The 14,318-nt window shown below is 40.7% G+C and overlaps 1 protein-coding gene across 2 annotated transcripts in view; it reads right to left on the bottom strand.

Moving 5' to 3' along the window:
- The window catches only part of ANAPC5 (anaphase promoting complex subunit 5), a 45,743-nt gene that overhangs the window by 18,597 nt on the left and 12,828 nt on the right, over positions 1–14,318 (bottom strand). For both annotated transcript variants that reach the window (XM_053589633.1, XM_053589634.1), the window contains exons 5-7: positions 5,390–5,456; positions 4,604–4,705; positions 2,218–2,408 (exon numbers count right to left, since the gene is read on the bottom strand). In XM_053589633.1, the coding sequence (XP_053445608.1) occupies positions 2,218–2,408; positions 4,604–4,705; positions 5,390–5,456 (360 nt within the window). The remainder of the gene's footprint in view (positions 1–2,217; positions 2,409–4,603; positions 4,706–5,389; positions 5,457–14,318) is intronic.

The raw sequence follows: 14,318 nt of genomic DNA, 5'->3' as shown, positions 1-14,318 counted from the left end.
TTGACCTGCTACCTACCATAATACTTAAACAGATCTACAAATTGAGGAAGTGAGCGATCTGCACACACTGCTGAATTGTCTCTCATGAAAATGACATCACTCCCTACTATCATCATTCTCTAACTCCTCATGCTGATCTATCACTACATGAAATAAAAATCTGCCTTTCCTCACTTACATTCTGTGTACCTAGCTGCCTATTCATTGATAGTATTATAAACATAAAGAAATTTTAGGCATCAAAAGATTATTTGAGACTAGGTATGGTGAGTCACGCCTGTAATCCTAGCACGTTGGGAGGCCCAGGTGGGAAGATTGCTTCAAGCCAAGAGTTCTATATTAGCCTGAGCAAGAGCAAGACCCTGTCTCTACTAAAAATTAAAAAATTAGCCAGGCCCTAGTTGTTTCTACCCTCACATTAACCTGAAATTAAAAAAAAAAAAAAAATTAGGCAGAAGTGGTAATGCACAATTATAGTCCCAGCTACTCAAAAGGCTGAAGCAGGAGGATCACTTGAGGAGTTTGAGGTTGCAGTGAGCTATGATGACAACACTGCACTCTAACCTGGCCAACAGAGTGAGAGCCTGTCTCTAAAAAAAAAAGATTATGTGTATCCAGAAGGCTGTATACAAATTTCTAAATCCTAGGGAAATAGTTTTTAACTAGGTTAAATAGAAAATTGGTAAATATTACAAATGGCTTTGCTATTATTTATGCATATATAAGAAATGAAAGGCCCTGATCAAGAGATATTAAAGCTGGGCAGACTAAAAAAAGTTAGTTATTGCAAGATATTATAGAATAAAACAAAATCACGGAGTTTGGAATAGTCTTAAACATTTTTCAGTACAAATATCAATCTGATGCTTGAATGTCCTTAAAGAATCTCTGGTTTAGGCTTGAGCACTGCACTAATGCCTTTCTCAGAGAGTTCTTCCATATAATGAGCAAAAATATTTTGCCCTTTAACTTGTACTTACCAGGTCTCAACGTCCTCTAGCAGCCACAGCTTCAATCAATCTAAGCCCTTTTATCATGATCTTTTACTAATGAAGATGTCAAACATATGCTTGGTTAAGACCAAATACTCTCAGATCCCATGTTATTTACATGGCATGGTTTTGAATGTGTCAACACTCTGAAACTGTCCCCCACACAAGGTCCAACTTATCTATGTTTCTTTTAAAACCCGACAACCAGAAATTAACAAAATTCCCTAGGTGTTGCCCAGTCCACAGAAAAAAAGACAGAAGTCTCAATTCTTAAACTTTGGGTACTATACTCTACAGCAGTGTTCTTCAACCTTTTTTATCTCATGACATACTTGAACCTACAGTTACAATTCCATGACACAATTTAATTTATGTTGATTTTAAAAAACAGTAAAAAAAAGAATACACTTACTATGCTTTGAACTTCTTTTGAAAATAATTTAATGATCTTTAAACTTTTTTGTGGCATACCTGTTGAAAATCACTGCTCTAGAGCCTAATGTACCCCAGGCCCTCTATCCTCTATTCAAAGATGCCTGTAGCAGAAACCACATTTCTCTCAACTGGTTAAAAAAAAAAAAAAAGGGGGAGGGAGATCTCTTTCAATTAAAATTTCTTACCTTTCACCATAATTTATATCATATTATTTCACTGTTTCCAAGGTAACAGTGTTTTGAAACATTTTTATCTACTTTATTTACTAATTAATAATTAATTGATTTTCCTATTTCTATTCATTAAAAGCGCTGGCATATCTAGGCAACAGAATAAACCAGTGTCACTTCACTAAGCTGCCTGAATTCTAACCAAAAGCTAACATGTGACTTTTCAGTAAGCCTGTGCAGCCTTTAATCCAGTAAAGGCACAAATGTCTTTTGGCTTTTTGAAACACTAAAAATAGCTTTTGCATCCTCATGATTACCTCTGAAAAATCCTTTAGGGACTTTCTGGTCTAATGACCTAATTTCCTTTTCACTGAATGGCTTTGTTCTTAGAAGAAATGAGAGACCAGGCACTAAGATAGCAATGCTAAATAGTGACACCAGGGGGCAGACTATTTAGGTAGCCAGTTTTCGTTAACTTTTGTTCCAGGGCAAAAAGGTTCCCTCCTTGGAAGTTACTGACAAGTTCAGGTTGAAGAGTCTCTCTCTTTTCTTCGTATCTCAATCAACATCTGAGAGTTAGTTTCTTTAATTTCTGCACAGACAAAAGTCTATCAACTTACTAGTGCCCAAAACGGCAGTGCAGGGCAGCCAGGTTCAGAGCAGCGTATCTCAAGCTACGACCATAACCCTCTTCCCCATTACTTTTGCTTTCAGCTCCAGTAAGAATCAGGCGGTCAAAATAATGAAGGAGACTGTGTGTTGAACTGAAAACATCTTGGACGCGGAGGTTGTTTAAATAGCTGAGATAATGCTGAAACAAGAAATAATTAACATATTTAAAATGTTCCTCTACCTCTTGTGCAAGACTACTGCAGCATTCTACTGGTGCAAACACTCATGTATCCTCTACCATTCTAACAAGATACTCACAGTTTAGCTTAATCTTTTCCCTATTAGGCAGAATAAAACAGGTTCAAGACACATTGGTTTGGCACAGTTCACCCCCCATCCCCACCAGAGGAACTCCTCAAATAAAAAACAGGAGTTTCACTGGTATTTGTATCAGTTTTACCTTAAACCTACAGCCACTATGATACTGGCTACTTTAGGACCTACGAGTGATAAATGAGGGTAGGAGACCTCATCTAGCTCAGGTATTAAAGAGCACCAAGAGGCCAGGCATGGTTGCTCACATTTGTAATCCTAGCACTCTGGGAGGCCAAGGTGGGTGGATTGCATGAGCTAAGAAGTTCGAGACCAGCCCCAGCAAGAGTGAGACCCCATCTCTACCAAAAACAGAAAAACTGAGGCAAGATAATCACTTGAGCCCAAGACTTTGAGGTCGCTGTGAGCTATGATGACCTGGCACTCCACCCCAGGACAACAGAGTAAGATTCTGTCTCAAAAAAAGGGAGCATATTGAGTTTACAGGTTCAAAACTAGCCTGAGCAAGAAGAGCGAGACCCCATTTCTAAAAATAGCCAGGCTTGGGCGGTGCCTGTGGCTCAGTGAGTAGGGCGCTGGCCCCATATGCCGAGGGTGGCGGGTTCAAACCCAGCCCCGGCCAAACTGCAACAAAAAAAAAAATAGCCGGGCGTTGTGGCGGGCGCCTGTAGTCCCAGCTACTCGGGAGGCTGAGGCAGGAGAATCGCGTAAGCCCAAGAGTTAGAGGTTGCTGTGAGCCGTGTGACGCCATGGCACTCTACCGAGGGCGGTACAGTGAGACTCTGTCTCTACATAAAAAAAAAAATAAATAAATAAAAAATAAAAATAGCCAGGCTTGTGGCAGGTGCCTGTAGTCCCAGCTACTCTGGAGGCTGAGGTGAGAGAATTGCTTAAGCCTAGGAGTCTGAGGTTGCTGTGAGCTATGATAACAGACACTCTACAACAGCGGTTCTCAACCTGGGGGTCGCGACCCACAGGAACTGTATTAAAGGGCCACGGCATTAGGAAGGTTGAGAATCACTGCACTTCAAGAATCACCAAGAGTTTGAAATTAAAAATCTTAAAACACAAATTCATATATGTTATAAAATCAATTTTTCTTTTTTTTTTTTTGGTTTTTGGCTGGGGCTAGGTTTGAACCCGCCACCTCCAGCATATGGGACCGGCGCCCTACTCCCTGAGCCACAGGCACGGCCCTAAAATCAATTTTTCTAAATGTCTAGTTAAAACACGGTGAGGCTTTTCCTATTTTACTAATTATTTTCTTTTTTTTAAACACTGATTTAAATTTCCCTCTTAACGTGCAGATACAAGTTCCTAAGATGCAAAACAAATAACATTTGTACAGGTGGATAAAATCAAATGTCAAATCCAAGTATTATGAAGAAGATTTTCAGAGTGAAAGAGTCCAATAAAGAATGGAATATTAGAACTTTAAAACACTGAGTTTAAGTCCACTGAACTCTAATGGAATATTAGAACTTTAAAACACAGACAGAACAGGAGAAAGGAAAGGTTTTTCAGCTCATAACTTTTTTTTTTGGTAAGTCTAACTCTATCATGTCTAGTCTGAAATTCACAACATCAGAGAGATGATGAATGGAAGAGAACATAGAGGGGAGGGTGGGAAGAGCTTTGCAACCTGCACTTAGTTGTTTACTTGCCAACACCATGATTTCTTTTTTTTTTGTAGAGACAGAGTCTCACCTATATTGCCCTCGGTAGAGTGCTGTGGCGTCACACTGCTCACAGCAACCTTCAACTCCTGGGCTTAGAAGATTCTCCTGCCTCAGCCTCCCGAGCAGCTGGACTACAGGCATCTGCCACAACATCTAGCTATTTTTTTGTTGCAGTTCAGCAGAGGGTGGGTTTGAACCCGCCACCCTCGGTATATGGGGCTGGCGCCCCACCCACTGAGCCACAGGTGCCACCCCCCCAACAACATGATTTCTTTCAAGAACCTGGACTAATGAACTGAATCTTACTTGCACGGCTATTCAATATCAAGAGTGGCCCCATCATTCTTTTACAACTCAGCAATAAATTCCAGTAAAGACTCACCGCTTCAGCAAAATCAGGATTAAATTTCAACAAGTTGTTCAATTCTTTCTGCAAAGAAGCTGGAGTGAGGGCTTTAGTCTCATCATTCTTTAACAAAGAAGCCTAAAATTTAAAAAGGACAACTCAGTCGAAACAAATGATCAATACCCATATGGAAATACATACTAACTAGCATCACCGAATTTTATTTTATTTTTTTTTTTTTGAGACAGAGTTTCACTATGTTGCCCTTGGTGGAGTGCTGTAACGTCACAGCTCACAGCAACCTCAAACTCTGGGGCTGCCCAATATACCACTGAGCCATAGGTGCCGCCCAATGTTTACAATTTTAAATACATCAAAAAATAAGATAAAATGGTGGCTGGATTGAGGATGGGTCAATATGTGATGAAGAGAAAAAAGTATTAATTGTAGAATCTAGGTGGTGGGTATACGGGCTTAAGGGGAAGTCACTATACAATGCTTTTCAAGTCATCTTTATGTTTGAAAACATACATAATAAAATGCTGAGAAAAGGGAAGCAAGTCTCCTAAATCACATGTTTTGGGGCTGTTTGTTAGTCACGTGCCATTACTAAATGAACCTGCATTGTAACTTTAATAAAAAAATAAAATGACACATATAATAGGAAGGGACACATAGCCACAATTGCACTGTTAGAGCAGAGAGGGTGGAGAGTAAAGGATAATCAGGATTCACTAATAAACCTATTAACAGGTATATGCCATGACTTACAATGTCAAAGAATTAAAAAATAGTTTGCAATTCATTACAGAATTAATGTACCTGTTGAGAAAGAAAAAATTCTGCTTGTTTCTGGGATAGAGGTCCACTGCAAGACACTTCCTCTTCTCTGGAAAAAATAAAAACAAAAATAGTAAAATATCACATGAAAGTGAAAATATTGACAAAATCAAATCAACTCTTATGTCAGATAAGTTCAAAGACTTTAACTCTCTCAGAAACAGAAAAAACATACTTAAAAAGCGATGTGGGGAACAATGCAGACAGCCGAGACATAAACCTTCCAACATTCCAACATATGGGATCAAATGATTATTACTACTTTTTTTTTAGAGACAGAGTCTCACTTTATCACCCCCGGTAGAGGGCCATGTTGTCACAGCTCATAGCAACCTCCAACACCTGGGCTTAGGTGATTCTCTTGCCTCAGCCTCCCAAGTAGCTGGGACTACAGGCGCCCACCAGAATGCCTGGCTATTTTTTTGTTGCAGTTTGGCAGGAGCTGGGTTCGAACCTTCCACCCTCGGTATATGGGGCCAATGCCCTACACAATGAGCCACAGGCACCGCCTGTGATGAAATGATTTTTCACAAGGATGTCAAGATTATTCAGTAGGGAAAGATAGTCTTTTCAACAAATAGTGCTGGGAGACCTAGAAATCAACCAGCAAAAGAATGAAACTGGACCCTTATGTAATACCATATACAAAAACTAACTCAGAAGAGATCAAAGACCTAAACGTAAGAACTAAAACCACAAAACTCTTAGGAAAAAACACAGGGTAAAAGCTTCACAACATTGGATTTGGCTTAACAAAGGCTTGTATATAACACCACAGGCACAGATAACAAAATACAGACAAATTTGACTTCATAAAAATTAAAAGTTTTGTGCATCAAATAACAATATAGGCCAGGTATAGTGGCTCACATCTGTAATTACAGAATTTTGGGAAGCCACTGCAGGGAGATACTTGAATCCAGGAGTTGAGAGCAGCCTGGGCAACATAGTGAGACCCTGTCTCTACAAAAAATTACCAGTAATAAAAAATGAGCCAGGCATAGTGGGACATTAGTGGCCTGTAGTTCCAACTACTTGGTAGACTTAGGCAGGAGGGTAAGTTGAGCACAGGAATTTAAAGTTTCAGTGAATTATAACATGCTATTGTACTTCAGCCTAGCTCATAACGCAAGACCTTGTCTCTTTAAAAAAAAAAAGAAAAAAGAGGCTCGGCACCTGTGGCTCAAGCGGCTAAGGCACCAGCCACATACACCTGAGCTGGCGGGTTCAAATCCAGCCCCAGCCCGCCAAACAACAATGACAGCTGAAACGAAAAATAGCCTGGTGTTGTGGTGGGCGCCTGTAGTCCCAGCTACTTCGGAGGTGGAGGCACAAGAATGGCTTGAGACCAGGAATTGGAGGTTGCTGTGAGCTGTGACGCCACAGCACTCTACCCAAGGTGACAGCTTGAGGCTCTTGTCTCAAAAAAAAAAAAAAAGAAAAAGAAAGGAAAAGTAAAAAAGACTAAAAACAAAGTAAAAAAGCAACTCATGGATGGGAAAAAATATATTTGCAAATCATATATCTAATAAGGTATTAATATCCAGAATATTATAGAGAATTCCTAAAACTCAACAACAAATTAAATTAACTCAATTTAAAAAATGGGCAAAATACTTGAACAGCTATTTCTCCAACAATTATATACTAATGGCCAAAATGCATATGAAAAGATAGTCAACATCACTAACCATCATAGAAATGTACATCAAAACTACAATGAGATACCACCTCACACTTACTACCACCAAAACAGGAAATAATGTGTTGGAGAGGAAATGGAGAAATAGGAACCCTTGTGCATGTTGGTAGGAATGTTAATATAGTCATTCTAGAAAACAGTATGGTGATACCTCAAAAAATTAAAAATAGAATCACCATATTATCAAACAATTCTATATCTGGGTATATACTCAACACAACTAAAACCAGTCTTGAAGAGGTGTTTGTATGCCCATATCATAGCAGCTTTATTCACAATAGCTAAAACATAAAAGCAACCGAAGTATCCACTTATGAATGGATAAGAAAATGTTATATATATATCACATATATATAGAAAAAATATGTATATACACAAAAGAATACTATTCAGCCTTAGAAAGGAAGGAAACTCTGACATATACTACAAGGATGAATCTTGAGGACTTGATGGCTAAGTGAAATAAGCCATTGCAAAAAGACAAATACTGTGTGATTCCACATATATGTGGTATTTAGGAGAATCAAAATCAAAGACACAGAAAGTAAAATGAGGCTTAGCACCTGTAGCTCAGGAATTAGGGCGCCAGCCACATACACCAGGGCTAGCAGGTTCAAACCCAGCCCAGGCCTGCAAAACAATGACAAGTACAACAACAAAAAATAGCTGGATGTTGTGGCAGGAGCCTGTAATCTCAGCTACTTGGGAGGCTGAAGCAAGAGAATGGCTTAAGCCCAAGAGTTTGAGGTTGCTGTGAGCTGTGACGCCACAGCACTCTACCAAGGGCGACATAGTGAGACTCTGTCTCAAAAAAAAAAAAAAAAAAAAGGACCGTTGAATGACCTGCCAAAGTTCACACAATATAATTGTACACAGATATAGATCTTGATCTAGATTCTAAATTTTACACAACTCCCAAAGTGGTCGTTCTAAAATACCCATCTATCATGCCACCCCAATGTAAATCCCTTCAGGGGTACCCTCTCACCTTCCAGAATAAACCTTAGCAGAGCAGGTGCAGAGCTTCAGAAGTGGTCCTACCTCTCCTTTGCCTACTCTTCCTCACCTACACTCCACTCCTGGTTAACTCCTTACAGGTACCCTACCAAGCCAAGCTGCTTTTGCTTCTACCGTGCCTATTTTCCCACCCACTATTGGACCATTGTACACCACCCAAAATTCAAGACTAACTGAAGTGTCACTCTATAGCAGTGGTTCTCAACCTTCCTAATGCCGTGACCCTTTAATACAGTTCTTCATGCTGTGGTGACCCCCAACCACAAAATTATTTTCATTGCTACTTCATAACTGTAATTTTGCTACTGTTATAAATCGTAATGTAAATACCTGATATGCAGGATGGTCTTAGGCGACCCCTGTGAAAGGGTCGTTCAACCCCCAAAGGGGTTGCGACCCACAGGTTGAGAACCGCTGCTCTACAGGAATTTTTCCAGTATCTCTCATTTGAGCTCCTATGGTTTCCTAGAGATGCTTCACACAGCACACTTGGTTGTTCTTACTTGCATTTGTATGCAAACACCCAGTACCACCTGTATTGTATGCTAATATCCAGTGCTGCTCTGGTATGTATCTGGCACTAAAGTTTGGGAAATGAATGAATGAACCTACAAAAAGTTTCTAACTCCCTTCTACAGATACGATACAGGTACTGTATCAAAGACCAGAAAGGCTTGGCACTGTAGCTCAGTGGTTAGGGCTCTGGCCACATGCACCAGGGCCGGTGGGTTCAAACCCAGCCCAAGCTTGCTAAACAAACAAAAATGTAACTGGGCACTGTGGCAGGTGCCTGTAGTCCCAGCTACAAAAGAGGCCGAGGCAAGAGAATCACTTAAAGCCCACGAGTTTGAGGTTGCTGTGAGCTGTGATGCCACGCACTCTATCAAGGGTGACATAGAGTGTTTCAAAAAAAAAAAAAGAGCAAGGAAAAAGAGGCTCCCATAAGAAATAACCATTTGCCTAGTTTAGACTACACAGAACCAATAAACAAGAAACATACTGATAAAAATGTATACTTGAGAAATCTACAATTGTACAAATATAAAATAGTTTTATATTGATGGCAAAGTATAAATAATAAATATCTTGGGCAGCACCTGTGGCTCAAAGGAGTAGGGCACCGGCCCCACATACCAGAGGTAGCGGATTCAAACCCAGTCCCGGCTAAAAAACTAGAAAAAAAAAGAAAAAAAAAATTGGGGCAGTGCCTATGGCTCAGTGGGTGGGGCACCGGACCCATGTACTGAGGGTGGTGGGTTCAAGCCAGGCCTCAGCCAAACGGCAACGAAAAAAATGGCCAGGCGTTGTGGCGGGCGCCTCTGGTCCCGGCTACTCGGGAAGCTCAGGCAAGAGAATCACTTGGCCCAGGAGTTGGAGGTTGCTGTGAGCTGTGTGACGCCATGGCACTCTACCGAGGGCGATAGAGTAAGACTCCTGTCTCTACAAAAAATAAATAAATAAATATCTTTTTGTCACTTGACTCTGATGAAATGGCTTCTCTATATAGGATTTAAAAGGTATGAAACATCAATATTTACTCATAAGTAACATTTTTATAAGCACTGTATAAAACTGCTTTTATAAGCAGTTCCCAAACTGTTTCACATCAATCTGTGAAGGGTATTCTAAACAGAAAAAATAAGTCAAATAATTTGGGGAAAGCTGCACTGCCCATCTTGCTTGGTGATTCATAATGCACGTGAGAGAAATCCAACACAAAAAAATGTGTTTACTTTTGTTTAATGTAACATTTACCAAATGCATTTGACCAAAGAATCTTTTTCTCCTATCTCTTTAAAAGTTAACATAGAAAGTGTTCATAGAAAACCCTTCTGTTTCCTTTCTGATAAATGCTACCTAATGATTTCCAAGGCAGTGTATCAGACTCTCGGAACAAAAGAACACATACAAGAACCAGCCCCAGCCCAGGACCAGCAAAAGAACAGTGAAGCAGCAGTGATCTAGAGGGAAGTGGAAAACAAATTCACAGGCCAAGTGGTCAAGTGGAAAACAATTAGGTAAATTGAGCAATAGAAAGCCCCTTTTTCTTAAAATGTCCCTTAAACAAAGTCAGTCCATGGTCTGAAATAAACATGGCTATACACAAAAAGGCTAGGGACAGAGGAGAATTTGAATGAAAATGGAAACACCACTACTGGCTCGTTCTCTTCTTAAAGCCCCTGCTGCTATTTTCAAATGCTCTATTTACTAAACCCCCTTCTAAAAAAGGACTGCAGATAGCTTATAATTAAGGACAAAGGAGCAATAATGTTCATAAATAGAAAGAAAAAATTAGAATGACACAGAATAAGATTGCTACCAATGAAGGAAAATACAGTTACTATAAATGAAGCTTAATTTGGCTCTGGCTTCCATGGTGGCAACCACGGATGGCAATGAACGTGGTTCTCTGAGCAAGGAACTCTGAATCATCCGTTACTGACTCTTCTTTTGGATTCTCAGGGCTTCACAAATACATGCAGGAGAAAATAACCCTTAAAAAGCCACAAAAGAGCCAGACGTGGTGGCTGGCACCTGAGTCCCAGCTACTCAAGTGGCTGAGGCTGGAGGATCATGTAAGCCTAGGAGTTTGTGGCTGCAATGAATTATGATCATACTCCAGCACGGACACAGGTCAAGACCCCATCTTTAAAAAAAAAAAAAAAACTCACAGAAGATATTCAAGTTAGGAAAAGGGCTACTCATTCAGGAAAAGTATACCTTGGTTAAAATCTAATTATCAGCTCAGACAGAATTTTAGAATTATCAGTCTAATAAATCAAGGGAACTTAACCTAGGTACATGGATGGGCTTTAAGGAATCCAAGAACCTTGTAAAGCGTATACATAAGTTTGCATGGATGAGCATTTTTTTTTTTTTGTAGAGACAAGAGTCTCACTGTACCGCCCTCGGTAGAGTGCCGTGGCGTCACACGGCTCACAGCAACCTCTACCTCTTGGGCTTACGCGATTCTCTTGCCTCAGCCTCCCGAGCAGCTGGGACTACAGGCGCCCGCCACAACGCCCGGCTATGGATGAGCATTTTTAACATGAAAATCATACTCGGCATTAATCAGATTTGCAAAAAACTGCCCCAAAAGACTTAAATCTGCCACAGTAATTGAAATTTTAAATAAAACAGTATAAATCAAAGGTTTATTTTTGAGTACCTGCAATGCATAAAACACAATGTCTCCAGGAGCCCACGGTCCTAGTGAGGGCTAAGCGCAGCCTATGTGGAAAGATGCCAATCAATGAAAAGCTCCAAGTATGAAACAGAAGACACAAAATGGGAAAAGTTCTGCATGCATGGTATGTTTGAGAGATATAAGTAAGTCGACCCGGCTGGCTGGGATAGAGGGTTCAAGTTGAGAAGAAGATATGGTCAGAAAGGTCAAATTGGAAGGCCTCCAACACCAGGCTAAAAAGAACTTATAGAGATCCTGAGCAGGGCAGTGACAGGAAAAAAGCTGGGAAGTGGAAAGACAGGAGAGACAATAGTCCCCAAGTACCTGAGGAGGCCTTGAGGACCTGAACCCTTCCATGGCAGACAACCAGAGCGTTCTCCCTGAACACATTGTGCTCAGGCTTATTGCTTTCCATTCTGCACCTAGTGTGTCAGCTTGCCCGTCTCATTCTGGAGCTGTTCTCAGGGCTGGCTCCTCTAACACCTAGCTCCTGGTCTTACAGAAGCCTTCCTTACTAGCCCCCCACCTCCATGTCACTTTCTATCCACGTCCCATGTGATTTCTTCACTGCACTGACATTCTCTGCAACTACACGACTTACTAATTTAAATTCAGTTACCTATTATCTATCCCTCCCCACGTAACTCCATGAAGATGGGGACTTTCTCCTCTTTGCAGATAGCACAGCACCTAGCATAGTGCCTGACACACAGGAAGCACCAATAAATACTTGGTGAATAAATTAATTAATTTGGGAGATTGGTGTTAAAACCACTGGTATGTGAAGAAACACTGGAGAATTTCCACTCTTGTTAGGTCCTCTCAGAAACCCAGAGAAGACATGGTCTGAGTAGTCTCACAGCCTCCTCTCAGACTGATGTGGTATAATCCCATAAGCTCGCTGGCCCATTGCAGGACAAAAGCGCTGCCACTTAGCAACAATAAGCAAACAAAAGCTGATGCTAAATTTCAGTTTGTATTTTCTGCTATAATTTGATTTTAAAAAAACATGATAGGCAGGCCCAAGGCAGGTGGATTGCTTGAGCTCAGGAATTTGAGACCAGCCTAAACGAGACCCCCATTTCTACTAAAGAAAGAAAAAACTAGCCAGGAATGATAGTGCTGCCTGTGGTCCCAGCTACTCAGGAGGCTTAGGCAAGAGGACTGCTCAAACCCAAGAGTTTGAGATTGCTGTGAGCTGTGATGATGGCACAGCACTCTGCCCAGGGTGACAGAGTAAGACTCTGTCTCAAAAAAACAAACAAATAAAAACCACTTGATATAGCCAGGCGCTGTGGTGGTCGCCTACAGTCCCAGCTACTTGGGAGGCTGAGTGAAGAGAATCGCAGGTATAATCCCACCTATCACCCTCCCTCCACCCATCCTTCCCCCCCTTTCTAACTTTAATACAAATTTCTAGGGTAATAAAAAAATAATTTCTCTGAAGAAAAGAGGATTTTTTAAATTCCAATAACAAAAGAGGAATAAGGAAGGAAGGAGGTTTTTTTTTAATATTTCACAATGTAAGAGAAAAACAAGCTCCTCATAATACAAGGAAACAATGGAAAAGTTACAGAAAGAAAATATTGAGGCCGGCCACAGTGCCTCACCCCTGTAAATCTAGCACTCTGGGAGGCTGAAGCATGAGGATCCTACTCAGCAGTTCAAGACCAGGGTGAGCAAGAACAAGACCCTGTCTCTAGTAAAAAACAGAAAAATTGGCTGGGCATAGTGGTGGGCACCTATAGTCCCAGCTACTTGAAGCTGAGGCAGGAGGATAACATAAGCAAAGGAGTTTGAGATTGCACTAAGCTAAGGATGACACCACTGCACTCTACCCAAAGCAAAAGAGCAAGACTCTGTCTCAAAAAAAAGGAAAGAAAAAATTAAATTTTCATTTTTAAATGAATCAAGAAATATATGTAAATATATCCTATAAATTTTTTTAAAACTTTAACAAAATAGATGGCACCCATAGTTCAGTGGGTAGGGTGCCAGCCACACACACCAGGTTTGGCAGGTATGAACCTGGCCAAGGCCAGCTAAACAACAATGACAATTGCAACAAAAAAATAGGTAGGGTTGCAAGAGGGACTTTACTTAACAATTGCAATCAGTATAACCTGGCTTATTGTACCCTCAATGAATCCCCAACAATAAAAAAAAAAAAAAAAAATAGGTAGGGTTGTGGCGGGGGGACTGTAGTTCCAGCTACTTCGGAGGCTGAGGCAAGAGAATCACTTAAGCCCAGGAGTTTGAGGTTGCCCATAGCGCTCTACAGAGGGCAATATAGTGAGACTCTGTCTCAAAACAAAAACAAACAAAAAAAAACCTTTTAACAAAATAATTTCTTTTAAATGAAAAATTATAATTAAAATACGTTTTTTGTTTTTGTTTTTGAGTCTCACTTTGTCGCCCGTGGTAGAGTGCCATAGAGTCATAGCTCACAGCAACCTCAGACTCTTGGGTTCAAGTGATTCTCTTGCCTCAGCCTCCAAGGTAGCTGGGACTACAGGTGCCTGCCCCAACGCCCAGCTATTTTTAGAGACAGGGTCTTGCTCTAGCTCAGGCTGGTGTCAAATTCATGAGCTCAGGCAATCCACCCACCTCAGCCTCCCAGAGTGCTGGGATTATTTAAATAACACAATTCTTACATTTTCTAGATGATTCAATTCACAAAATGTACTCTATTTTCTGAAACCATATACCTTTACGGTAATATCTCAGCTTATAAACAAATGGCTTCTTAGACTAGGATAAAAACTAAAAGATGCAGTTAGACCTAAACAAATCAGTTTAGGAGAATGGCAAACTAAAAATTTTGAGACAAAGTCTCAAGCTGTCGTCCTGCTTAGAGTTCCATGGCACACAGCTCACAGCAACCTCCAACTCTTGCCTCAGCCTCCCAAGTAGCTGGGACTACAAGTGCCTGCTACAATGGCCGGCTATTTTTTGGTTGCAGTTGTCATTGTTGTTTAGCAGGCTCAGGCGGGGTTCAAACCCGC

Source organism: Nycticebus coucang, chromosome 4 (genome assembly GCF_027406575.1).
Source record: "Nycticebus coucang isolate mNycCou1 chromosome 4, mNycCou1.pri, whole genome shotgun sequence".
NCBI lineage: Eukaryota > Metazoa > Chordata > Mammalia > Primates > Lorisidae > Nycticebus > Nycticebus coucang.
This window is presented reverse-complemented; position numbering and strand designations above follow the sequence as displayed.